Source organism: Musa acuminata, chromosome BXJ1-2 (assembly GCF_036884655.1).
Source record: "Musa acuminata AAA Group cultivar baxijiao chromosome BXJ1-2, Cavendish_Baxijiao_AAA, whole genome shotgun sequence".
Lineage (NCBI taxonomy): Eukaryota > Viridiplantae > Streptophyta > Magnoliopsida > Zingiberales > Musaceae > Musa > Musa acuminata.
In genome coordinates this window covers 30951773-30978991 of record NC_088328.1, presented here as the reverse complement: position 1 = coordinate 30978991, position 27219 = coordinate 30951773, and the positions used below count along the sequence as shown (strand labels likewise).

General features: G+C 41.4%; 5 protein-coding genes across 8 annotated transcripts; all 5 read right to left on the bottom strand.

Annotated features, from left to right (window-relative positions):
• Window positions 1-53: 53 nt before the first annotated feature.
• LOC135609690 (probable cellulose synthase A catalytic subunit 1 [UDP-forming]) lies at window positions 54-9000 on the bottom strand. Its single transcript, XM_065103208.1, has 14 exons — window positions 8707-9000; window positions 7505-7700; window positions 7148-7341; window positions 6273-6357; window positions 5992-6178; window positions 5269-5535; window positions 4833-5178; window positions 4611-4748; window positions 4404-4529; window positions 4064-4276; window positions 3719-3986; window positions 2276-2472; window positions 1833-2183; window positions 54-862 (listed from the first exon to the last, which is right to left on the bottom strand). The coding sequence occupies exons 1-14, from the start codon at window positions 8785-8787 to the stop codon at window positions 275-277; spliced, it is 3237 nt and encodes a 1078-aa protein (XP_064959280.1). The 5' UTR covers window positions 8788-9000; the 3' UTR covers window positions 54-274.
• A 275-nt stretch (window positions 9001-9275) lies between these two features.
• LOC135609705 (zinc finger CCCH domain-containing protein 39-like) lies at window positions 9276-10710 on the bottom strand. The gene is made up of 2 exons (XM_065103247.1): window positions 9716-10710; window positions 9276-9626 (listed from the first exon to the last, which is right to left on the bottom strand). The coding sequence occupies exons 1-2, from the start codon at window positions 10179-10181 to the stop codon at window positions 9412-9414; spliced, it is 681 nt and encodes a 226-aa protein (XP_064959319.1). The 5' UTR covers window positions 10182-10710; the 3' UTR covers window positions 9276-9411.
• Window positions 10711-10856: 146 nt separating this feature from the next.
• On the bottom strand, window positions 10857-15483 carry LOC135609698 (uncharacterized). Of its 2 annotated transcripts, XM_065103240.1 has the most exons (11): window positions 15196-15483; window positions 15013-15060; window positions 14727-14841; window positions 14523-14637; window positions 13269-13305; window positions 13047-13116; window positions 12742-12846; window positions 12080-12230; window positions 11895-11977; window positions 11172-11265; window positions 10857-11087 (listed from the first exon to the last, which is right to left on the bottom strand). In XM_065103240.1, exons 3-11 carry the CDS (start codon window positions 14755-14757, stop codon window positions 11000-11002), a joined length of 774 nt encoding a protein of 257 aa, XP_064959312.1. In that variant the 5' UTR covers window positions 14758-14841; window positions 15013-15060; window positions 15196-15483; the 3' UTR covers window positions 10857-10999. The 2 variants fall into 2 exon arrangements, with proteins under 2 accessions (XP_064959312.1, XP_064959303.1); XM_065103231.1 differs by lacking the exon at window positions 15013-15060.
• A 589-nt stretch (window positions 15484-16072) lies between these two features.
• LOC135609692 (boron transporter 4-like) lies at window positions 16073-19724 on the bottom strand. Of its 2 annotated transcripts, XM_065103222.1 has the most exons (14): window positions 19499-19724; window positions 19155-19260; window positions 19007-19089; window positions 18737-18929; window positions 18528-18666; window positions 18275-18440; window positions 18024-18190; window positions 17771-17944; window positions 17593-17688; window positions 17412-17528; window positions 17020-17342; window positions 16663-16942; window positions 16440-16577; window positions 16073-16367 (listed from the first exon to the last, which is right to left on the bottom strand). In XM_065103222.1, exons 2-14 carry the CDS (start codon window positions 19256-19258, stop codon window positions 16335-16337), a joined length of 2013 nt encoding a protein of 670 aa, XP_064959294.1. In that variant the 5' UTR covers window positions 19259-19260; window positions 19499-19724; the 3' UTR covers window positions 16073-16334. The 2 variants fall into 2 exon arrangements, with proteins under 2 accessions (XP_064959294.1, XP_064959285.1); XM_065103213.1 differs by having other exon boundaries at window positions 17020-17528.
• A 2459-nt stretch (window positions 19725-22183) lies between these two features.
• LOC135609683 (uncharacterized) lies at window positions 22184-27172 on the bottom strand. 2 transcript variants are annotated; one of them, XR_010485842.1, is made up of 5 exons: window positions 26037-27172; window positions 24768-25684; window positions 23363-23419; window positions 22351-22665; window positions 22184-22277 (listed from the first exon to the last, which is right to left on the bottom strand). XR_010485842.1 is itself a non-coding variant. In XM_065103196.1 (4 exons), the coding sequence occupies exons 1-4, from the start codon at window positions 27013-27015 to the stop codon at window positions 22420-22422; spliced, it is 2199 nt and encodes a 732-aa protein (XP_064959268.1). In that variant the 5' UTR covers window positions 27016-27172; the 3' UTR covers window positions 22184-22419. The 2 variants fall into 2 exon arrangements, 1 of the variants encoding a protein (XP_064959268.1); XM_065103196.1 differs by having other exon boundaries at window positions 22184-22665.
• Window positions 27173-27219: the final 47 nt, after the last annotated feature.

The window sequence follows — 27219 nt, the reverse complement described above, 5'->3', positions numbered from 1 at the left end:
TGTTCATGATATCATTGAGAAACACTAGCAAACTCTGTTTTAACACACAGTGGTACACTAACAAAGTCCTCATCAGATCTATTCATATCATACACAAAAAGAAAAAAAAGGTGGAATCTTACAATGACAACTACAGCGGCTTGAATATTACAGAAACCAAGTAATCATTTTATGAGAACAAAAAAACATACATAACTTAAACATCTATACCACACAAGCTTTGCCTCTTCATATGAGCACCAGCACCCAGAGAAACCAACTTGACATGGAAGGATCAGCAATTGACACCACACTGTCCCATGACCGCAGCCTTTTGTGTGGAAGAAGTAAATGGATCAATGTGTACCCAGAGCAATGAGAAGATTGAGGCAAGGAGAATGGACCACACAATGACAATTGTAGGTGTTCGGTTTTGCCGGCCCATAAGCCCCTTGAGGAAGGGATATAGATGTGCAATCACCCAAAATGCGAAGAACAGCCTTCCGAACAGAGGACCCCATGACTGGTAGCCGCTGTTGATGGCATAAGAGACGCCTGCCACGATTCCTACCATGTTGATGACCAAGACAGTAGTTGGGGGAACGAGGAGACTCGTCCACTTGAACACATACAACTCAGCAAAGTCTCCGTCGTCATCTGAAGACTTGGATGTGACCGTGAAGCTGGTGTCTATCCCTGCTAACACCTTAAGCAGACCCTGGAACACGGCAAACAGGTGGGCTGATGTTCCTCCAATCACCCAAAACTGCTCATTCCTCCACCAGTCCTCAATCCCGACCCCGCTCCACCTGAGTTCAAGAATTCCAGTAGCGAAGATTGAGATGAAGAGCAGAATGAACCACATTCCTGCATAATTGCTTATCTGCACAATGGATGGATAGTAGGATCAGAAGCAACCTTGGCAATGTAAAAGGTGCCAGTTGAAATAAAGAATGAAATTGCATTGATTGCAACTGCTAAAGTCAAAATGTAAAAAAAAAAAGGGACCACATTTGAAATCACCCAGAAAGAAATGAACATGAAGCCATTTGTGTGATGGTGATTGCAGATCAAATCCTGACTTCACACATTTTGGCATGAAGGATCGAACAACTATTGCATATGTATGTGAAAAAGAATGTCTCCTCTACAAGCAAGATAACAACCGTAAGCTTGCACCAAAACACCAACATATTAGGTCTAGATCAGTAATCTGTTTTTTACTGCAAACCATAAAGTGAATTTGGGTGGATTTCGAGAGAGTAAATTAAGTAAAGTTCTTACTGAAGTTTTTATAAGTGCTTCTGCTGTTCAATTTCCTGAAGCATGATGTGCGGCACAACATGGAATTTTTTTCAGGTGCATTACTATGACATGCTTGTTTACGCTTTTGCCTTGAGGAAATAATGGATTGTGGAATACCCCAGTTTAGTCGTATCGAGGTTTAGATAGGCTTATAAGGCTAGATGGGCCTATCATTGACAAATTGGACTTAAGCATGTTGAGCAAGTGTCTCAGACTCATCAATTTAATTGATTAGTTACTCCATCGAGCCAGATCATGATACTGCATAAGCTCATCCACTTTGCACCAGGGTCTATTGACTAAGGAATAATAGGTGCTAATATCCAACAGAATGTGAGAACTATAAAATGTCAAACTGGTCAATATAAGCTAGTTCTCAATAATACTGTAATGCCGTATATAGCCTCCCAGAATTCACACTAACAAAGGTGACATCTAGATCGGTTACTCATTATTAGTCATGCAAACGGTCAAAGAAACTAAACCAAAATTGCATGCACAAGAAATCAAATGAGAGTCTAATGATAGCTGTAATAAAAGAAGCTAACCTCTGGAATAATAAATTTTCCTGTGAGAAGGCAAATAGCAGGAAGAACACAATAGGCAATCAGTGGGATTGACGTGATTGGATAAACTATGGTATTAATGTATGCCACCCTCTCCAAAAGCTTCAATCTTCCATTGTAACCATACCATATAGGGCAATGTCTACTGAGCAGGATTTCAATTGATCCCAAGGCCCACCGCAACACTTGGTTGAGACGATCAGAAAGATTGATTGGGGCAGAACCCTTGAATGCAGGGCGGGGAGGCATGCAATAAATTGAAATCCATCCACGAGCATGCATCTTAAAACCAGTAAGAATATCCTCAGTAACAGATCCATATATCCAGCCAATCTGAAAGTAGGTGAACAAACAAAAATCATCAACTTATTTAATAGAGAGCTAAAACATACTAGAAGGTAACAGAGTGTGTATGTTAGATTAACCTCTTTTCCCCATTCAGTTTTGTCTTCGTACCCACAGCTAATAACATGTATGGCTTCTTTCAGAAGAGACGCTGGATCCGTGGATGGTGGTATGCCTCCCTGCTCCATGAAGGTAGATGCAATGAAAATTGGTGACTGACCAAATTGCTTTTCCAAGCTCCTCTGAGACATGAGCAGTGATCTCTCATCCTCATAACCTTGAGAGCCAAATAAATAGACATAATTCAAACTTGACAATATATTGTCAAGATGCAGGAAAAAAAGAGAAAAGAACATAACAAAAGTGTTCTTTACATGTAGAGGAGGAATTTATTCAGCAGAAAAAGGATGGTTTTTCAATGTGAAGAATCTTTTGTAAATTAAAGTAGATACTCTGTAAGTTTCTCAGGCACAAAAGATCATGGTTGTGGCTAACAAACAACATGCTCTAAAAGGCTGTCTTGTTCATAATCATATCAACAATAATGAGAAACTAAAAGATAATATGTGATTTCCAGTGATTATGCATTCACTTAGGTACACAAAACATACTAGTGATCAACATATCCAATTCAAATCAAGGGTAATTTGATTGTTTCACTTCCTAGATCATGAGATCAAATATAAATCCATATCTGGCTTAAAAATACAAATGACATTTGGGTTTCATTGAAAGTTTGCATGATGCCTCATAAAGAAAAGGAATAGTGCACACAGAAAATATGCATGGATGTGGTTGTGGTGAAGTGCAAAATGTTCACAATGCTAGAGATTGACCTTAACAAAGAAGAAACATATTGCTAAAGAATCATTGCCATGTTCAAAGATCAACAATATGAGTCAAACTCCAAGAAATAAATTAGGCGGACGTGTAGATCATTTAAAAATTGGACAGAGGTATCAAACATATGCGGAAAACCAACAATATCAAGAGTATTAAGAGTTTTAGTTTCTTCACCACCAACTGACACTACTGGCAAAGTTCCAGTCATACTGTTAGATAGAAAAAACATTTACACTTGTGAAGTTCCTCTTTGTCACCAATAAACACAATACTGCAAATTATGAAGCATTAGTGCTCCAAATTGGTTATCATATCATACTTATCAATTACTTTCTCCTAGATCTAAACAAATCATTAGATAGATTGTCCACATGTTATACATATTGTACAACAATGATTAATGAGATATATGAAATGATCTTGCCACAGTTATCGTAAGTTCTTGCTGTCTTCTTCTCTGTATATTTGATATACCATGTTACTATCATATTGGTATCTAATGTCCATATCCATGCTTTATATAAATCTTCATCAATATCGATAGATTGAAAAGCATCCAATATCTTGTGAAGTTATTACCAGCACAGGAAAGTCATCAACAGTAAATTATGAGAGTTGTACTAGTTAGTTCAGGTCTTGCTAACCAACAATTTAGATACAACAATAGAACAAATTACTACCTTCTATTCCCTCCTCCATGTCTTCCATATTGAAGATGGGAACTGAAGATTCAGATCTCATCATAGCCCTTTTTTTATTATCAATGTAGCTCTTATTTCCTCCCTTTCGTTTTTTCCTTGAACCACAACAGCTCTTGAACACAATGTTTGGTTCCAAATCAGCCTCGGTTAATACAGGATCATAACCATACAAGGCCTGCCTGTTAAAACAGCATCCTGTCCCCACATAGACAGGACCCTGGATGCCATCCAAACCTTTCAAGTTGATCTGCAAAACATGATACTAGTAAGAAAAAGATTCTTTCCACTATGACTAGTGCACTGAACCATTGGTATATTTCTTACATCAAAAAACACAATGTTCCGATTGGCATATCGATCATGCAAATCAATGCCATCAAATCGTTGAGGGAACTGAACATAGCATGTCTTCTTTCCTAGTGCAGGATCCATCATAAAACACATTGCTTCCCGGAGAGCTTTGCTGTTGTTGAAGTAATGATCACAATCCACATTGAGAAGATAGGCGCCATTGGTCAAGACAGCAGATACTCGAATCTGACCAGCATGACAGAAATTACAGGTTAAAACATCCATCAGCATGCTTAGATATGTTAGAAACACCAAGCAAGAAAGCAACATTAAATCACACTGAGAGTGCAAGTATCGAGTGAAGGACACAAACCAAGGCATTCATTGCACCAGCCTTTTTGTGATGTTGGAAACCCGGTCTCTTCTCACGGGAAACATATACTAGGCGAGGTAGCTCATTGCCATCTGTATCAAGACCTCCGCTGTGCCCTAAAAAGACCTACATTCAACCGACAAAAAGATAATATAAAGAAAAAGAGGTAAAACAGTGGAATGAAGTTGCGAAAAAAGTATATGGAACCTGTATCATGCCCGGATGATCTCTTGGGTTATTTCCAGGCCAGGGAGTTCCATCCTGCATTGTCCAACCTTCTTCTGGAGTTTTTTGTGCTTTGGCAACAAGAGCATTTATCCGTACCTTGAATTCCTCATATTCTCTCTGAAAATGGAATGATCCATGGGTCAATATAATCTAGTAGTCAAAATCTTAGAGGATATACGTGCATCTAGTTTCCATCCTTGCCTTCATTGCACGTCGTTCTTTCACAAAAGAAGGTTGAATCTTGTCTTTAAGGTAATCTATCTTCTGAGCAAAATAAAACTCAGGGGCCCTGGGTTCAATATTATGCTTCTTGCAAAAAGGTACCCACTTTCTTGCAAATTCAGCAGTCTCTGACAGTGCTTCAAAAGTAAGCATTGCTGAACCATCATCAGAAACATAACATGAGACTTTGTCAACAGGGTAATCCACAGCAAGAATAGACAACACTGTGTTGGCTGTTATAAGAGGAGGTTCCTTCAAAGGATCCACTGTACTGACAAAAACATCAACAGGAGCTAATTGTGATGGTTCCCCTTCCCTATCATATCTGCAAATGTGTATTGTGAAGAATCATTATAGAAAAAACATGAAGAATATTATGTTCAATAGAGAAAAAGAACAAGACATGATCACTGACCTCAAGGCAAGCCTATCAAGGTATGTCTCACGGTTGATTGGATACCATTTTGGAAACTGATCAAGAAGCCATGACAAAGCAAACCATATCTCACAAATGACCGATGTTAGCCACAAAGGATAAGCATCATGTACCGGATGAGTTACACGATATTGGAAGAAGAAACATAAAATGATGAGCCGAAGTATGATGACCACACGGTAGAGGTTAAGTTGGCTAGAAGGAATTGGTACTATACGGCTTAAAGGTTGCCGAGCATCATCGACCCTACAAAGGGAATTCAAATATCAGATGTATGATTATATGTTGAAGCATCATGAATAAGGCAGCAATTCTTAGCACATACCAGAAATTACCTATGGCTGAAAATTAGAGGTGGGCTGAGATGCACAGTTCAAAGACAAGTTATACTTACAATGGACTTGGTCAAACTGTGGACAGATATCTACATATTGCATCATTTGATAAATAGAAATATAAAATGACAAGCATTTCTGAATGATAAAGCTTGTCCCTATACTTGTACCTTATTGCAAAATAAGCATTTATTGTATGAATAATTTTATTGCTTGTAATACACACCACTGAAACTATCTAAATCTAGCTCTGGAACTGATGTAAATGAAAGGAACATGAAACGACTAGAGATTAACAGCCAGAAGGGAAAAAAAATCAAGAAAGCAATTCAAAAAGGCCATATCAGGAAAAATGCAAGGTCCATACATTTGCAGATCTTCACCATTTGAACCAGTTCCTTCCATATCTCCTTTGCCATCATTGTATTTGTTGGTCACATGCATTATGGTTTTGTCCTGTTTGAGCTTCCAACCTTCAACTCTTTCTTTCCAGTCAACACTACCAAGCCCATATGAGTTCAAGTCTTTGGAAGGGTCCACAATTCTTACTGGAACTGCCATATAGTTCACCAGAAAACAATTACTGAAAGCTAAATGCCATGTATTAATAAGTTTTATTTTGCAGATGGAAAGAGGATTTAATGTTACCTGGCAAGCTGGGATCTACATAACCTGATGATGGACTTCGAATAGAATGGCGATCAGGTGTTGCATCAGGGACCTCCCCAGAAACCTAAACATATTGGTTTAATGGTAAGACCAAGCAAAAGGTTGACCAACAATGGACATCATATTTACTGTTATAGCTTTGGACAGTGACTTAGCTATAGATTTGATGAAGGCTCTTAAACAATTTTGTTTGAGCTGTGTTTCTTGAGTTCTGGAGATCTTCGGGAGATCTTATCATCATTTTTGCTATTCTACGTGTCCTAAAGGGAATCAAATCTAATGAGAGCTTAAGCCAAAAAGAAACTTCGATCATTCTCTTTCACAGAAGTTATCTTTAGAAACAATAAAGACAAAAAAATTCTTAATTAGAAAATTCTTTGTGGCTCAGCGCTTCTTCATCATTTGAGAACTAAAAAGTCTAGGAATGTCTATTAGATGTTTTCATAATTAGTAAATACAGGTTAATATGCCCAGAGTGAGAAAAACCAACATTAATATTCACCAATGAAGTTGGTTTTCTTAATCGATTGACATGTTATCTTCGATTAATTTTCTACTCATTCATCTATATAATCTTAGCTTTTCTAGTTTATACTGTCACAGCATTCTTCATAGCATATAAAATAAAAGTTAAACTAGATAGTCAAATTTTAGTATGATCTTTGTTTACTCCCCCACATAGAATTTTTCTAGCATAAAAGCAGCTCCATGTCTATCACTATATTTTAGCAGAAGCAAAAATTTGCTGTTTTAACATTGCAATCCCTATTTTGCCCATGAAGCCAATGTTTAAGACAATGAACAAATGCCAAATATATTGTTTCCTAGAAGAAGTAAATTTCTTTTTAATCTACCTGTTGCCCACTGGTCAAATATGGAATACGGTGTTGAGGTTCATGTCTAAAAGAAGAAGATAAATCAACATCTTCTGCCGGTCCTTGAAGTTGCCATGTATGTCCAGCTTCAACATTGCCTTGCCTGCAATTGAACTCATTGTCTAGATCATCAACATCATCTTCCTCATCATCTCCATCAACTCGAGGACTACCTGAAATCCACAAGTCAGAAATAGTGAAGTAGGTCTAGGTTTGTGATTATATAATCGGATGGGAATTTCATCAAAAGAAGCATCATAAGAGATTCATTTTATGCTTACACATTCATATGCAACTAAAATCTCAGGAGTGGAATGATTAAAACCATGACCTTACCTTTGTGTCTCTTGTACCGAGTCTTGCATTGAGGGCAAGACTTATTCCCTTCCTTCCTCTCATATTCATAACAAGCTCGGCAGACTGGGAAGGCACACTCATTACAAGCAACAAAAAGGTCCCCCGTGTCTGAAAGTCCTACTGTATCACCACAGATTTGACACTCTTGGCCATCAAATTTTTTCAGCAGCTTTGGCTGCATTATGAAAGACGTAATTGAGGATCAGGAGAGAAAGGAATCAGAAAACTTGTAAAAGATGTCCATGTTCCAATGATGTAAACGTAAGTCAGGTGTATGAGATAAGCAAAGCTAACAACTTCATCAAAATATATTTAAACAGTTAAATAAAACACGAAAAACCAAGAAACCAAAATTTTGGTGACAGCCAAGACCAAAATTTGGTCCAAACTGCCAAATTAATAATTTCAGTTAGATGATCCTGCAAATTTCAATTTCTTCAGAGAAGTCTCATGCAAACCATGAAAATACCAGTGGATACGATATCAAGTCCAAGTCCATAAAGCACAAAGTGGCATGCAGATCTATGCCGGCAAGAAAGGGTAGCAAAGGATCTTTATGCATTTTTCAAAATACAGGGATTTCAAGCGCAATTAGGAAAGAAGACTGATATCTATCTAACAACACATAAGGAAGACAACAAAGTCGAGCGCATCAAAGTCGCAAATTTAACAAGAGTCCACAACAAGCAACTAGAGTTACAGCCAACTCAAAACAAAATTAAGCGATTGATTCACCCCTAAATCAGGTGAAGTTTAATGCCGAAGCAATCTTTTAACTAATACTTCCTGCAAGAAAGACAGTGAATCGCATAGGGTTGTCGACATCAGTTCAAAATCATACAAAAACTGACTAGAGAAGAAATTCCAAAATGGATATTTGAATGCAGAACAAAGGCAAAATTATGGTCTTTCCTAACAGTAACCAAAGGTATGCAACATCTTCAAATTGACCGGCACCATATGCCTTCCAATCCAGTCAATCCGAACAAAACCCATCACAAATTGCATAAGACGATTATGAACCCGAAGTCAAACCACAGAAACCGCAAAGTGCACCACTTGATCCAAGCAACAGGCCGACCAAAATGCCAGTTCTTTCAAAAGAATCGAGAAGAAGGAAAAATGGTCGGATCTTGGCCATCCGTAACAGGATGAAGAGGCGAAAAACGGCAAACACCCACCCCAGCTTCTCCTCCCTGCCGAATCATCACGAACTCGTTCCGCTTGTGTGACCCCGCCACCATTCCCGCATTGGCTTCCATGACGCTCCCGACACCCTACCCAGATCCGATCTTTCTCCGAGCTGCCCACCAAACTCTCTGGAGAAGAATCACCTTACACCGAGGAGGAGGAAGAGAACAATCGATCGGGATCTCTTCCGATGGGAGCCGAAGAAGCGCACCGGTGGTCTCTCACTCGCTGCCGCAATCCCCCATCCGATGATTCCTATCCTCCTCAGCCGTCCTTTCCTCCTTCATCTCATATTACTAATAAATTAAATATAAACTAACATACGTTTAATCGCAGCCGTCGGATGGAAGGGTTTGATGGATGCTTAAGCGTCCGATCACCGCGCACGACACCGCCAAGTGTCGGTGAACTGGTGCAGCTAAGCCATTGTCGGCTTCCTCGGGCAAAGCTTGGTGTCTCTTACAGCAACAGTGGTGACTGGATGCGTCGGTGTCGGCGAAACGTGACGTCGTTGTTGTCGTTTGTTTGTAACGGCTCGTAATCTACAGAATCGGTCAACTGAAAGAACGTATCTGATTCACTATGAATTAATTATCCTAAGATAACTAACTACATTGCATAAAAAAGAAAGAAAAAAAATATCTAAAATTTTTCCGTCGTCAACTGTACGTCCCCATTCGAAGTGGGGAGAGATATCAATCGATCCAGTCTGCGTAAATATGGTTCAGCTTCTTTATCCTCCGCAACCTTGGGAAACACTTCAATGTTGGTTCTGAGCTGGGTGGTGGTGGTGTTCCTGTCCCAACGTGGGTCGGAGAGTTTGCAGATCTGGGAAGAGTACTGCTTCTCGTAGCCTCTTCCGAATAATCCTTCGCTGCCTCCGCAACGCTCATCGGAGTCTTCTTCAACACTGTACCAACAAGAACACAACAGCTGATCAAACACAAAGCAGACTCTAAATAAGCCATGAAAGCAAGCAAAGCCTGGCTTCGAGTGTACCTGCAGAACCATGCGCGGAGACGCATCTCTCGTTGGATCGGCTGGCGTTGGCTACAGGCGCTGCAGGCAGCGTCGGTCTCACGGCCGAGCCACTCCCTCGTGCATGCGAGTGCGAGTACAAGCATCTGTCGCCGTAAGGGCAGGCACCGGCGGCAAAGCTCCGGCACAATTTGGTCTTGTGCGTCCCGGCGATATCCTGCCAGTTGGGCACCGGCTCGCGGAGGTCGGCAGGTCCGTGGGCGAACCTGCAGAGGTGGCCGTAGGGGCAGACGCCCCTGGTGCTAAAATTCTGGCACAGTCGAGTCTTGTAGAACACGAGGTTTGGGTCAATGGCGGGAGGAGGAAGGGGAGGGAGCATCGTAGAGATCGATGAAGGCATGTTTGGAACGGGAGGAATCATGGTAGGGGGTTGTTGTGGTGGTGGGTGTAAGACGAACCGACGTTTCTTTGGCGGGGGAGGCTCCATGAATCCTTGCTGCTGCTGCGGCGGCGGACGGAGGAGGGTTGATAGGAAGACAGGCTTCGGGACAAGATAAAAAGAGGGAAGAAGGCTCAAATCAACGACAAATCTTAATCCTACTCACTCCAACTTGGAAAACGCCCGCTACCGAACCCAACTGGAACACCAGTGGCGGTTGGAATAGTCCTACTACCCAACTCTGTTGTATCAATAGATAGGCCTATCCGACTCAGCATGCACTTCTAGTTGATGTATGATGATAATTTGTGTCACAAATCTCATCAGATATATTATTTTACATCTAAAATGTTAATCTGATGATAATATATCGATCTCACTTATCAAATATTGAAGATTTGAAATCTCATCCGAACGATATATATATCAGATCAGATCTACTTATCAAAGATTGAGGATGTCAGATAACAAACTTCCATATACTCTATAATAGCAAGGTTTAAAGATCAAATCTTATCATCACCGATTCCCATTTGACAATTCAGGTTGAATCAAACATTTAAAAGTAAAACCTTAATCATAACACGACTGTAAAGGAGACTATAATGTGAACAAATTACATTAAAACAAAGGCATGGCCACTAAATTCTCCAAGCAAAACACGTAGTGAGCTTAAACCTACAACGGTAAATAAACTAATATGGTAATTAAAAAAGAGAGCTATGAGTGTGTAGAGATCATTTGGATTCTATCAAGTTGATAAAAGAGTGATGGCACACAAATTTTACCATAAAGCCCAAACCAAAATTATGAATTAACAACGTGATTATCAAACTCTAGCACACTTATTCATGATGGATCTTTAATTAAGAATGAGATCCGTCAAGTCCCAGCACCGTGGTAAGAAATTTGCAGACATCATTCATCTCACCAGGGACAGTATAGTGGCCAAGCCTACACAATTTCAACGGTTAGTTCTATAGAGGATGCAATTTGGCTGACCGAATAAAAATGGTCATGTAAAAAAAGATTGCATACCCATTGTATGTTTTGAGTGCAGCGTTTTCAAATCCACTTGATTTTAAAACCTGAGCAGATTTCTCACCATGTTTATATAACACCACTTCATCTCCTGTAAGAATTCAACTTTAGCATAACTGAACAAGTTACCATTGCAGAATGTAATAATGCTCCAAAGTAATACAACTTCCAACATTTAGTAATTGGGATAAAACATTTAGAGAAAAGAAGAATGTCATATTGCAGATTTGTGTTGAATCACGAGAATCAGATGCTGATAAATATGACTCGAAATATGTTCAGACCTCAAGAGATGAAATGGTGTATAATCTACATCATCAAGAATTCATCTTATAATGATTTTGATCATTAAATTCATCATTTTGATGATTAGAAGAATACTAGATGAAGGTATTACAAGACTGCCATCTTCCACTTGCATTTCCATGAGAAGTGAAATGTATCGTTAACTGACTTAAGTGTTTCATGTGCTACATTTTGGATAAAAGGTGCATGAGCTGATCTCTTGCATATTGCATAACTATTTTAGTCAGCTAAAACATGAGATCAATGATACATCAGGTTGGCATCACCTGGTAAATTCATGAATATCATAGATAGATCTGTTTGTATGTAACTTAACCTAAAGCCAGCAGCTAAATGTGCAGCTCAAGTGCACATCTAGAGGATATAATGAGGAACCACAGCATGATATATTTATGATGATGTACGGACGCATACCATTTCCATGGCAAAGTAAAATAGGCAAGGATGAAGCTCGTCTTGCAGCATCTTGGGAACCTTCCAACTTTCTCTTCAGACTCCTAAAAAAAAAAATGGCTTTGCAAATGAGATCACTCTAGATTTAAATGTCAAAGTAGAAGTGTCGCATTGACATGGAAGCTCTTTATGACAGTACAATATACCTCGCGCATGGAAGCCAGCCACTTAGACCAACAACAACACTTAGATTGACAGGGTAGGGCTTGCCATTTCCATATTTTCCATGAGCACAACAAGTTGCAGAGTACAGGGCAGTGGCAGCACCCATACTAAAGCCACCAACGCCAAGTTTGACTGTGATAGACAGTCAAAAAGTATAGCACATTACAGATCCCAATTGATCAAATTACATGCAACATGCATGACATAGGTGGCTTATGCAAAACATACAAAGCTTAATGACGCACATGATCACAGGTTTAATGCGCCATAAGAAATAAAGAAGATGGTCTTCTAAATTAATCTGTTGCACGAAGTTGGCTGTTTTTGCTTTTATCATCTTAGCTTCTACTGATTGCATCAAGTAGACAAATCCAAGGTTCTGATATACAACTTGGTCCATTTCGAGCAACTAATGGTGAGTTGAAAAGCTAGACTATATACGAAGGATGGCATATATTCTTCACAAACGTCATGTTCATGGATTAACAGCTACCATATGGTGAACAGGCACATCAAAATAAGTTGAAAAGCTAGACTATATACGAAGGATGGCATAAATTCTTTGCAAACTTCATGTTCATGGATTAACAGCTACCATATGGTGAACAGGCACAACAAAATAGGTTTGTTTGAGAGAACATACTATCAGCAGGCTCTGTCGACAATAAATTTGCAACATGTGCAGCTGATGCATCCATTCCTTCAACATCATCAGGGCCATCCTCTGACAGATCCCCAACGTCAAACCCTATAAAACAGAAAACTTCTTAGGTACCTTGCCAATATCACATATATTATAATTTTGACTCCCATGCACTTATCCCACAGATACAAATATTGCATTGATATGTTACTCCAACCAGTTCGGAACTCAACAATTTTACATATGCATTCACTCACAAGAAAGTAAACTTATAACAGATATTACAGTCAATCTAATTAACTTACAAGCAGTTGAAGGAAATCCACCAAAAACTGCTACAGGCCTGGTAGGGGCAGTTGGGCATATCCACTTAATCTGCATAGGTCCAATTGAGTTCATAAAGATTTTAATAGAAGACCAGCAAATGATGAACTACCCAAGATCATACTAGTTAAGTTAAGGGTAATAGAAAATGTTATTTTCATATTTATCATGGTATAAAAAATGATTAGCAATTTTGTTCTTACATTTGGAAGAGGGAGGGTTTCCAGGAGTTGGGACCAGCTGCAGCATAAGCAAGAAATAAGCAGATAAGGAATGGAACTATCAGACTTCTTAGCACAACTTTTCCCTAAAAGGGTAGCAGTTTCAGGTAATTATAGATCAGCTATCAGACACATGAATTCCCATGCCACTACAACAGATGGTGCACTGTAAACTTTCATATAAAAATTAAGTCTTCAGAAAGAAACAATGAACAGAAGACAGCCAACTACACCGAGCATTGGACCAGGCTTCTCATAAAAATGCTAAGATGCCATTAACATAGAACAAGGATAACTATAGCACATAAAACATTTTTAAGGTAGCAGCTAAAGCAGACAACAGAAATTTGATATGGAGTATCTTTCTCTCTTGTATTGGACTATCAGTTTTTGCAATTTTTAGTTTTTCTCAAAGTGCAACCAAAGAGGTCTTTCATAAAACTCATAGTCATAGCTGCTAAACTGATGCCTGATTCTCTATACTGAACAGACAGGAGGAGAGTTGAAGGAAAGCTAGTAAACTGATGGTCACACCATCAAGACTTCGATCTTGTTTTTTTCTCTTTTTTTTCCTTTTTTGTAAGTGGGCAAGGTCCTAATCAAGTTCTAGTAAGCAAAGAACAGAGAAATTCCAACTGGATGGTACTTTTCTATTTCTTACTGATTTTTTAATGTGATGGTCTTCTTATAGCACTAATTAAAATATGATTTAATTACGTAAAATAACCAGGATCAGTTTTTATATTATAAAGTCACAACTTCTGTTACAGCATTAAAATGTGGAGAAGAATTCCCTCGTTAAGCAACCATAAAAGAATAATCTGGATTTTACAGTACTTTAGAGAAAATAAAATGACTATTTTTTGGAGAAGCAACATGATGTAAAACTCGTTGAGGAAAACAATAGATGCGACTTAACAAAGATGCCAAGCAGCCTTGAGTTGATATCCAACATAGACAGTAACTTAATAAAGATTGCCCAACATCCTTCAAATAATATCCAGAATAGACTGATGCTGCACATGGTCCAACTTCATGTGACATAAGATATCATGCACAAGCAGTGGTTTAATATGGTCTCTCAATCACTTTATATTCTACCGCCTACTAGATTAAACTTATGCAGAAAATTTTTCTGGGGTCAGAACCAACTTCACTGATAAACTGATGGTCAATAGTGAATGTTACAGGTTTATCAATCACACACAAAAATACACAGAGGGGAGCTACCAATACCTTGCTCCATTATCACCTAGGCCATGAAGCCACACAACAGTGGCCAGGTGCCTCCCCTTAGGTCTGACCACATGGGTCCTTCCAAAGTCAAACGCCCTTGCAGCAGTCTTAGCACCTGAATTTATTCATTGATTCATTCAAACAATCCCCCATAGCAGCAAGGAACCGGAAGATTGGTAACGGAGGAAGAAAGAGTAATCAAACCTGAAGCAATCGAGCTGCTTCCGTAGCTCATCTCCGCAACAGCAACAACAGCCCCTCTCCCCCCTAGCAACCTCCAGATTCTACAGGAAATGGCTTCGTAACGAACTCGCACTACCTGCGGAAAGAAGCACCATTTTTTGACATCAAATGTAGAGTTCAGGAACACACAATAACAAGAAGCCACTAAGATCTGATCCAGGGAAACGCGTATGGGTCCAAAAAAGAACTTCTCAGAATGGAGGATAAAAAGGGGGTAAAGGGGGGAAAAGGAAGGGAGCTTTCCAACCTTGAGGCAGAGACATCCTTGGCTTGGATTTGCTCCCAAGAATCGATGCTACCGGAAAGAGTAAAGTGTAGTGTCGCAAAAAATAGAGAGGGAAAAGAAAAGAGCATCGACAACAACACGTTCCACAATAACCAAAAGTACTCAAGACAGAAAGAGCTACAGGGCTTCGATTCGTGATCAAACCTCAGATTACCAAAGGATGCTTGATTATTGCTTTCGCTTTCCTAGATCTATCTCGCTTTCTCCTTGCTTTCGCCGGCAGCAGCAAGGGTTCTTGGGATCGGGCAGGGGAATGGCACGGTGGGAAAAGAGGGAGTCGCGGACAACCGTCGAAGAACAGAGCGGAACCCCAACCCGACCAAATGGCCACCATCGACGGGCCTTCTTATCGGTTGCAGCCGTTCCATCAATGTGATGGGCCACGGCTTGTCGCTTGCTTGTTTGTGCCGTTAAGGCCCACTGTCGAGTTGGCCGAGTACCGGATGACCATCGTACCGCCCACCAACTGTTTGGTGATTGGCCCGTCATCATCATCCCTTGCCGTTGCGGTGCAAGCGAGACGGCCAATGCCTCCGCGACTCGGACGGCAAAGGAGTCAAGCTGTAATTAAGCTCAATCGACTCCGAGAACCATGCATGGGTTGTTAGTCTCAACCACGGTTCGGTTTAAACTAAAACCAAACCATAATTAAATCGGTTAAGGTCGAGAACCGAACCGAACCGAACCGACTAAGATCAAGAACTGAATCGAGTTCTAGCCGTTCGATTCTAGTTCCTACGATCTAGAATCGAAATCAGAATCGTTGATTCCGGTTCAATTACAGAGATAATATGTAATTAGTTCCAAGTTAATCAACAAGTTTAGAACGACGGATTATGATCCCTCATCTCGAGAATTATTTGATACAAATACTGCGGTGCTTTAGTTGGCGATCATCTTCGTTTATCTTCGTTTTCCTGCTACAAGCAACGTAATCGGGATAGAAGAGTTGCAGATAAGCGTGGGATCTCATGTCACTTTCTATGGACTGACAGAGAAAGAAAGCAATTTATCGAACACATGAAGCAATACTATAATCCGATATGATATCAAAGAGAGAGCCAATTCATCCGTTTCACAAGAAGCAGAATGACACGGGAGCTACGAGGAGAGGTGTGCTAATTACTTGCACGTAGTAAGTATACTAATCTTCGCTGTGTTTTGTTGTTTTTGATCGATCTATAATGGCGGATGAATCAGCGTGTTGTGTTCGTTCCTCTCTCTCTCCGCGTCTATCACATCTTCTCGACAAAAAAATCCAGCAGCCCTGTAGCCCTGTTTCTTCATCCGATCTGCGTGTTCTTATCGGGATGAACCTACAAACACCAGTGTTGCAGATGAAGCATCGGACGAAGATGAAACTTGATCGATGCAGTGTCGTTCGTTACCTGGTGGAACCTGTCATCGTTGAAGCTCTTGTTTCGATGCTTGAGTTCGCCTCTGTGGGTGGTGAGGTCGTCCAGTATCTCAGCGTCGCACACTTCCACACGGCCGTCATCGCTGTCCGACGTCGACGCTTCTCCTTCCTGCGAGTCCGAAACAAAGCCATCGATGTGAATGGCCGTGACGGTGATGCAGTGGAGTGAGGTCGAGGGTGTCGAGCCCGTGTACCTTAAACGAAAAGCTGCGAGCGCGGCGAGGGGTGCCGGCGATCTCATCGTACTCAGCCGCGTCCAGCTCCCAGAGATGGTGCGGATGGAAGAACTTGGGGAGGACGTGCTGTCTGATGCTGAGCAGGACGAAGAATGGCAATGGGAAGAGGATTCCTGCTATGGGTATCCATGTCACCCCAAAGCACAGCAGCAGGTAAAGGAACTGGAAGATCGTGAAGGCAGCGATCTGCCTGAAGGGAACCGATTCCACGAACGAAGCATGCATCCCTTCCAAGACCCTAACGAGGAAGCCATACACGGTGATGAGATCAGAGACAGAGAGAAAAGAGGCTGGTAGAACAGGGAGCGGACTTACTTGTAACGCCGGCTGGGAGTGATGAGCAGAAGCAGTGTCCGCTCCCAGAACTGGTTTCCGGGCAGACTGTCGATGGCCATGTAAGCGAAGTAACCCCAGAGGACGGATGTGGGTATCATCTTGATGACGGGCATGGCTGCAAGGCAAGCACCCACGAGCAGCGACTGCAGGAGGTTGGTCACTCTTTGCTCGTTGACCCGAACAGGCAAGTGGGCGTCGATGTGCTTCTCCGGATCGAACGCTCCCTTGGAATCGTCTCCGCCGGCGCCGTTGCCCATGACTGCGTCCTTCAAGTTCTTCAGTTCTTTATCGATCGAGATGCTCTGCACGGGACGAAATCTCCGGTAAATCGCACTGAATCCTATCGAATCTTGCAAGAGCTGTTGTATTACCGTAGACCCCTCGTCCATTTTGACGAACACCTCTTGCATCTTCCCATACATCTCCGAGTTGGTCGCTTGCTGCCTTATGCTCTCCTTGGCAGTCTCCACCATCTTCTTGCGGATTATCTGAACAAAGCAGACATTAGAGAAGCTTGTTTCCGGATGCAACAGAGACAGCAGATCCACCCACCCGCCTCTTGAGGACAGCAAGGCTCTTGGTGTGCATGGGGGACTGAGGGAGGACGCCATTGGAAGGGGGGATTCCGAGCAACCCACAAACCAGAACCTGAGATGGGAACGGAACGTCAAGAAAGAAGTACGATGCATCTACGACGGTGGAAGAAGAACAGAGTTGATGGTAAACGTGCCATGAAGCCGAGGACCAAAATGTCGTAGTGGTAGGCGGAGGGTTTCTTCAGATTGAACTCCTTCTGCTGTGCCATCTGGGAGGCGACGCTGTGGTCGAAGAAGTAGAGTCCTGCGACCATCAATGCAGGTATGATGGCAGCGAAGATGTATACTGGAGGAACAGACAGCATATCCTGCAGATCATCCGGCAAACAAATTAGAGAGCTTACTGCTCTGATCCTTGCAAGCTGTGATGAGAAGATGCATTGTTACCTTTGCAACAGTCCAATGGTACAAAGATTTGGCTTCCCATGGAAGAGGACTGAAGAGCCTCCTTGGAACTCCAGAAGGAACCTTGTTGGGGACAGCGTATGACATGGCCGTCCACAACAAGACCATCAAAGGCACACCATAGTCCGCGGTAAGACCTCTGAGCCACCCTGCATCCAAAAGCAGAGACTTCTCAGAATCTCTCTGTGCGTGCGCGCGCGCGCGTGTGTGCAGCAATCAAAACGATGGCACACCTGTGCCGTACTTCCATGATCTCGCCCTCCTGCTCTTCATTGCGGTAAGAAGAAGACCAGCAGCAAATATGATCCCCAGGAGCCCATTTGTGTACAGCCACTCAAACTGGAAGATTGGTAGAGTTCGGTCTTCACCTTTGGGTACTCTGAATTCACTTACGACCCCCTGTGACATCCTGTGTTAGTGATGATCCTTTAACAGAGGGATCATTATATCAAGCTAATCTGAGAACACACGCGGGCGCGCGCGCACCTTAATAGCTTCTTGGAAGAACAGAACTGTGATCAGCATTCCGAAGAGTTCATCCGCAATTCTTGTGAATCTACTAATGATAGCAGAAGCATTAAAAATTGAGAGAAGAAATAGCATTACAGCAGTCCACACGCAGACCCTGGAAGCAGCAAAGAAAACCAAGTTAAGCAACAAGAAACATAGATAGCATGATCTGAATCAAACATTACCATCCTGCCCAGGCCAAGTATAGACGCCCTCCCAGATCTTCACGTCCTTTAGCGAAGCTGTACAGGTACGTGTACATAATCACGGTAGGCTCTGCGACTCCCACGATCAACATTGGCTGCCCGCCGATGACGGAGTGTATGACGCCACAGATGGCGGTAGAAGCCAAAGTTTCGACGGTGCTCAGAGCTCCATCTGCGACAGGTTTAAGTCGACGGCTTAGAGGTACCGATGGGGGCAGTCGTATCGATCCAATGGGAAAGAGTGCCTACCGGTGTCTTTACTGAGTTGTTCTCCGAAGGCGATGACAGGAAGTGCGGAGGCAAAGAAGATGTACATTGTTGGAGCCAATATGCTGAAGATCAAATAATCCGATGAATAATAGAGATCGAGATGGTGGATAGAAAGATGCAATCGTACCTCATGCCCGAGTGACATCCGCAGATCCAGTCTTGCTTGTAGCATGAGGCTCTTCCTTTGACATCGTTGATGATCCCCCCCAAGGGAGTCTTGAGTTGAGCCATTCCTGGACAGAGCACGTAAGAAGATCAGCAACGCGACAAACACCGGAAGCAATCCTAATGGCAGGCACGGCTGCCTTATTAAAAGAAGGAATCCGCAGAGGATGTCTCAGAGGACAGAGAATATATAGAACATGAAACCATGAAAAGAAAGCAGAGGACAGATCATGGAATCCGAAGATAACTCAAATAACCAATACTAGTGTCGGTATCGGGGAGGGAGGAAACCGAATGAGCACCGACCTGTTGCAGTCTCTCTTGGGCAGGACGAGGAGAACGTGAGGACGCAATGCCTCCGGAAGCGCGTCGAAAAGAGAGATAGAGCTAGAGAGAGAGAGAGGAAGGAACAACGAGGAGGGGGAATCCCCTCTTCTCCTCCTCCTCCTCCTCCTCCTCCTCGCCTCTTTCTTTCTCGGTTTCTTCCCTGTCCTGGGATGACAGCGAGGCGAGAGATGGAGCGAGGACGGCGCGGGGGAAGCGCTGCGTCGCGCACGGGAGAGAAATAGACGGGGGAAAGGGGGACCCGGGCAACGTAGGGGTGGGGGCCCGCGGAGGAACCGCGCTCCGGGCTTCCTAAACGAGACAAAAAGGTCCAGGTGGCGGGAGGTTTGGCGGTCAACAGATCTAGTATTGGGGGAGAGGGGCCACATCGGCGGATCCAATCGCGGTAGATCTACGGTGGGGACCGCCTCGAAAAAGTAAGCCGCGTTTGTAGCCGAAGGGAGGTTTCGGGTGCCCACCCTCCGCACACGTGATTGCTGAGTCGACGGGTGGCTCCCAGCTGTCCGCGGTGCGCCTCCCTCGGTCTCTCTCGGTAGGGGTTTCACCGGCCGCTTCTTCTGCCTCGTTTCCTTTCTTCTTCGTGTATGTGTGTATGTGTCTGTGTATACTTTGGCTGTAGAGTGACGACGAAAAGATACAGTCTGGAGATTGGAGAAACATTGAGGTTCTATTTTCACGACAATAACACCACACATTTTGAATCAATTCTTTTCATTCATCGTCGAGATTGATGATAGCGTCATGCGATGCGGCTGGTTGGATTGTGGAGTGAAGATTTATGATATAAGATTGATATGTTGGCAAGATTTAAGGGATGGTTGGCCATGAGAAAAGATTATGCTAGGGATGAAATTAGTAAAATCCCTCTATCAAATTAGTACATGTTCATCCATTCTGGAGAAAAGGATTTTTAGTGTTTGTGATGTCAAGTTGATGACTAAAATCGATACGATCAATCATATATGATCTTAATATCAAAAGTTCTAATCCGCTTAAACATTTTCTAAGTGCGGCCTTCTTCATCCACATGGATCTGTGGCGTAACGAAGGGTGAGGGTTTTGTAAGGGTTTTCTTCGGTGGATGCTCAGCCACGACGCGTATGCGCCGTAGAAACGAAAGGTCTTTTCTTAGAGCTGCAGGAAGAAGAGCTTTCATCTCTGCGACTTGTGGTGGAGTGTCCGAGGTATCCATGAAGACAAAAGGACGAGGCTTGTGTGTCTTTAAGCAGATACTACTTGAGTAGGGGAAAGAGAGATCGTTTTGTGGTTCCAAGAGCATCATCTCTTTCGATGGATCCACGGAGATGCTGTGCCGGCAAAATGGTCAGGGATGTGTGGTGATTGGAAAGCAGAGAGAGAGAGAGAGAGAGATAGAGCGATGGCAATGGTCGAGAAGTCTGAGCGCCACTGGAGCTGGCGAACCCCATCCACGATGTATGTGGTAGCGCATGCATTCGCATACTAACCACTAAGAAACCACGTAATCATACGTAGGATGCATGTTGTGGAGGAAAGATAGCAACTCGGTTTCGCGGAGACTAATGACCAGATGCTGAGAAGAGAAAGAGTACTCAATCAAAGGAAGTGTGTTGATATCAGCCTTCCTGGTAAGAATCATGGATGGATGGCAATGTGGTAACACCACGTCCATTAAATGATTTTTTTTCTTCTTTCTAGAATGTTGATTGGGATTGTGTGTAATTCAAAGTTAATTGCTATGTAACACATGAAACATTGCATGAAATTTATTAATGATGGGTGTTGCTCACTAGATATGCATGGTTCCATAGGGTGGTGACGAAGAGAACAGAGACGATCAGGATCGTTTCACCGAGTTCTCGATGCCCCGAACACAAGCTCGAAGAGATGACAAAAGTTATAGTCATTCAACAAGAGCTTATGATAAAAATATTTTCTAAAATATTTTTTATCCTAGGAATATTCGCTCGCAAAAAAATTTAAACTAGTCTCGAATATTTTTGGACTAATGATTCATGTTCAATCAGGAAGAAGGAGACTGCTCCTCTCCTCTCCATCATAGATGAGTCCAATGAAAAAGAAAGGAAAGAGAAATTTTCCGAGGACACTAGAGAACCACAAGAACAGCCTAATGGTCTAGATACTGAGCAAAGCCCTGATGAGATGGCTGCTGAGCCCCAAGAAGAAGATGCATCTGCAGTGGATGTGAGGGAGAGAGGTTAAAGAAGGTAGCTTCAAAGAAGTAGAAGAAGAAATGAACCAAACAGAAAGAAAAGAACAACTAGAATCAGCAAGCAGTGCAGTGAACTGCATCCACTGTGTCAATATGATCCGTAGACATCTATCTACAGAGCCATTGTACAAACCTAACATGGGATTCCTAACCCTACTAAGCCGAGCACAAGACAGCTAATGAGGCCAAGGTGCTATAAGTGCAATATTGATAGAGGTCTGTCTTATGTTCTCAGCTTCAACAAATACATAACAAAGAGTGTTTGTAACTCAAGTTTAGGGCATCAAAGCTCCTCCAAAGTGGAGGAGACGAAGGCAAGCATTTGCATAATTTAACTTTCTTAATTATTAAGTTAGTCGACGTACCAGCAAATCATTGATGAGAGCTCCGGCAAATCCTGGAAACTTCTGATCAGTCATGGAGACTTGAAGGCCTTCTGGTAATAACTCAATTTATATATTTAATGCATCCAATCGATGCACAGTATTGTTAAGATGAAGTGAGCTCAGAATCAAGGATTAATTTCCTCTGTGGATCAGATGGAAATGGAAAATAAATAAGAGATTAATGGAAAATTTTCAACAGGTTTGAACAGGCTCACCAGTCGCAAGGTGCAGTGGCAACTCACAACCGATCTAAAATGCAGTACGGTGAAAGCCAATAAATCTTGTTATTTGATCTTCATGCACTTGGCGAGGACCTTTGCAAATCTGTTGTACATATGATTCTTCAAGTACTTCTCTTGCACCTGCCTCCTTCCCAGCATTCCCATTTTGTTCCTCGCTGATGGATTGCTCAGCAGATACTGAATATTCTGGCCCAGGACTTGTATTCCTTGCTGCCCAACTGGATGCAGAAGGCCGGTCACTTTGTGCTCGACAATCTCCCGAGTGCCCCCTGCATCTGTTCCAAGAACCTGCTCCGCAGGCAACAAGAAGAAAAAAAATTTTAAAAAAATTTATAGAGAAAAAATTTGCTTACCAAGAATATAAGACAGTCCTCGAGTATTGCATTTTGTATGCAAGCTGCACTACATCTATAGGAACAATATGGAATTGTTGACAAGTTTCTCTTTTGACTTCATATTGGCTTTTCCTAGAATTAGAAAAGGGAACGATCATGCTGTCTAGCACAAATTATGTTCCATGCCCAATGGATGGAGCGTAACCAACTCTTCTCAATGTGAAGTTAAATGTAAGTTGCACTCTCATATCTATCAGCATTTAGCATTGTGGTAAAGCAACATGATTGAAGTCATGATCCTACTTAGATTTGTGTGCATTAAGTTCTTGAATCTTGAATGGAAGTGAAAAGGCAAGTCTTATTTTCTTGCTTTATGGTGGGATCATAAGAAGGGTGTGTAGTAGTTTAACATGAGATATCGATATAAACTTGAGTTATCCTTGAAATTTAAGATTCTTTACTAAAAGTTGGTTCTGAGTAATTTATGTTTATCTAAAGGTGTTTACTTCTGAGTACATATGCATTCAACTTTAGAATGAGAGCGTAAATGTCAAGGTCATCAATCAACAGAAACATTACCCTGTACTGAGAATAAATTTGGAATGAGAGTGTAAATGTAAGAAACAAAATAAGATTTCGAGTGGCAATACCGGCAGGCCAAAAGCCATAGCTTCAATTGTAACCCTCCCAAATGTTTCTCCAAGTCCCTATATACCAAATTGTCAAATGGTTATCAAACAATATAAAAATGGAGTCGATATTACATGAAATAATAAAAAACAACAAAAATAGTACATCAAATAATTGACGACAACAAAAACAACAAGCTATAAAGTCCCATCTTTTTGAGTCTGCACAAACCTGACATTCGATGAAATGATATTGAAGAATTATTTATTTCTTTCCTATTTGTCTCAACACAATATCCAGCAACGTGGTGGAAGGAGCAAATCATCTACACTTAATTTGAGAGATGAGAATAGGCAACATACAAAATTTTGGATCATGTGCAGCTAAATTAAAAGTTTTCAGCTTTTGACTACTCTTGGAACCTACATCAAACAGTATATTCATTTCCTTCTTTTGCTATCCAACAACTCATGGATGTTGATCTTGCCTTTCTGGGCTGATAGTGAAGCGATCAAAATTCTAGACATGACAAGTAGAGAAACAAGGTATTATGCTTCACAATCAAGAGAAAGAGTGATTGTCATATTCATCAAAAGACCGCTGGACAGTTTCACAGATTTCCTTCAATTTAATTTGTATACCACATTTGGTCTTAAAAGAGGTTATAACTTTACATAGTATTTAAATATATCTGTCCAGAGATATCGGATCTGGCTCAAACGAAGATAATAGCAGAAGGTTGTCCCACGGATCCTTTAGTGAGAAGGCCATCCTCAAGGAGATTAGAACATACAGAAAGATTCCTTGACTTATGATTGTTCACTATTAAGTATACAACATTAGTTTTGATTTATCACTTCTGAACTAATGGCACCTTTACTTAGGTGTTTTAAAAAAGGATCAGGTGCATGAATCAGGCACTGGATGCTTCTTAGGTCAAAGTTAGCCACAAATGAGATCCTTAGGGTAACCATGAACATCCATAATACTCGAGAAGCTAAGAATCACAAATGAGATCAGAAAGGAAGATGCTAAGGCATAGTTTGAGACTTCGTTGATGACAAAGCAGAAATCACAGGAGAATTATTATTTATAACGGAACATAAATTGGAACCTGTGTAATGATTACCAGGATATGAACATTAATGAGTAGAGACATATAGATAACAAAGATCTACATAAATCCTCCTAGAACTATAACAAAGAACATAAAAGGAGAAAAAAATGAAAATTTTGAACAGAATGCCCATGTCATAGATTTGAATTTAAAAAAAAAAGTTTAAGTATTATCAAAAGTATAGTCAGATTCTACCGAGATATATGTGAAAATGAAGAGAAAAATGAACAATGAAGTTAATGATTATCATCACAAACAAATATTATACATGGTGTACAGACATGTTATCTTAAGTAATCCTGTATCACCTGGGCATTTATTACATAAACATCTGCTGCAGCATAAAGTGAGGGAACCCGTGTAGTTGCTGGTGTCCACAACACTAGTTTTGATAGGTTTGAATGTTGAGATAGAAGTCTCAGCATCGATTTTACGTAAAGCACTTTGTTGCTCTTGGATCCAAGTGAACCTATCAGAACTTTAAGGTGCTGCTCTTCTTGGCCCTTACTATCAGACAGCAAATTCCTTAGTTTTCGTTGATCTCCTCTTGTCAGACTGTTAGAAGTGTGATTACCCGAGGAAAGTATATTTGCTAATTTTGTGCGTTTCCTCCTCCTTTTCTTAGATGCTGCACTAGTAGTGTTACCCTGCTGGACATTATCCTGCTTGATTGACTGTGAGATACTGCTAGAATTAAGCTCAACAGTTATGATTGTCCTGTTCTGATGAGTAACTACTGGAAAATTCTCAGCAAATGACCTGTTTTTCTCAAACACTTCCAGGGAAACATTATGTTCAGCCACCAAAAGAGCTGATTCAAGAAATAATCGCTGACCTTTTGTGGGGTTTATACTGCTCAAGGACATCACAAGCATATCGTTGTCTCCCAAGCCCATTTCTTTCCTAACAGCAGCTCTTAATGTATTCCTCTTCTCTAGCATGCTTTCCACGCTGAATGCTGGAGTATTCAGGGAACATGGAATGCCAGCGACAAAGGCCAGTTCATCATTTAGAGAAAGAGGAACTATCATAGGTTGCATAGTTAGATGAATGTGTTCTTCTTCACACCAAGTTAACCACTGTTTTGATTGTGACTCAGACAAGAAAGCCAGCATCTTCACTCTGCTAAGCATATCCTTTGACCGGTCAAAGTATCCTCGTCGATTCTCCATGATCCACCAAATGATTTTACTTGACCCAGCTGGAAAATGTGCCAGATATTGGTCTACAACAGTAAAATCAAGCATTCGTGATTAGCTTGGCAGTGTAGATTTGTCAGGAAAATCAGAAACTTGATAACCACACACAAAACATATTTATTGGATTAGAGAAAAACAATTAAAAATTTTATGAAATAAATTATTTTATACTTGGATTGATAATAACATCATCAAATCCCTTAAGTTGTAAGATGTACTAGAATTTATTTATGAACTTACCGCATACTCATGTTTCAGCAGCAATTAGTACAAAAGGAAAGAAACATGTAAAGAACTAGAGAAATTGCACAATAGTAGAATTCAATGTATTATCTTACAGAATCTAATAAATTAGTGCATAATTTGACTATTTCTTACCTATCCAGGATGAACAGACAGCTGATCCAGCTATAATAAGATTTGCTTTCATGGCAGTCCTAAAGCTGAACTGCGCCCTGTCTTTAAGTACTCTAATCCCTCTTCTGTCAAGCTCGGTAATTAGCCCACCTTTCATGCTTAGCACAACAGCAGAGACGGTACCGCCACAGCTCAAAAGCTCCGTCGCCAATTCCATCATCGAGAGTGGAGCTCCCGTCATGGACAGTTCGTGAAATATCAACACAAATGACCGTGACCAAACAAAGCGGGCAAATTCCCCTTTCCTATCACAAGTGCCCCTCCTTTTATCAGCACTCCAACCTAGAATTCTATCCTCAGTCTTGCCAAATGGCCCCACAATCATCCCATATGAAGTATTTTTTCTTGGTATCAAACCTTCCTCCAGCGCACCAGTTCTATCTTCCGCCACTGAACGTTTCAGCTTGCCCCCAACCTTCCGTAGTCTACGTACCATTCTTCTATTGCTCTTCTTAGTAGTATTTTGCTTTGATGAAACCTCTTTCAATTTCTTGACCAGAGTATGACCAAGCTTCTTCGAAGTCAAGTTCTTTCCTTCCAATACTACAAGATTCTCACCAGAAGAATTGTTAAAATTTTCAGCTGTCACCGTGCTCTCCATTTTGTCAGCACTACCTGCCTTGCTCTTATACCCAGTGAGCTCTGCCTTCCGATGGTCACCGTGAGCCCACTTGGATTGCACATGGAATCCTATATAAGCCCATAAAGTTATGAGCAATAGCCAGAGCACTACACTGTTGCCTCGGATGTAATTGAACTTGCCGGAATAGGCCTTAGAATCTTTTCGAGGGGTTCTATTAGTATGCAACCGTCGGTAGGGAGCAGAATTCCTAGGAGTAGATTTCCCCGACAAAGTGGACTTCATACTTCCCGGCGTTCGAATTGCTAGAGGCCGCAAGGCATTTCCATGTAAATCCGCTTTGTTATTGATTTCCTCCATATCTCGTCTAACATAATCAAACTAGCAATGCTATTATAATCAGATCCAGACTTATCTCCGCCAAATCTTTAACTCACACTATGAACAATATTGTAGTCAGATCTAGATGCATCTCCGCAAAATTTGAAGCTCGCTCAACAAAGTCAAAGGCTTAGAACATAGCTAAACAGATCAATTAGGTAATCCTTGGCTCCGATGTCTTCG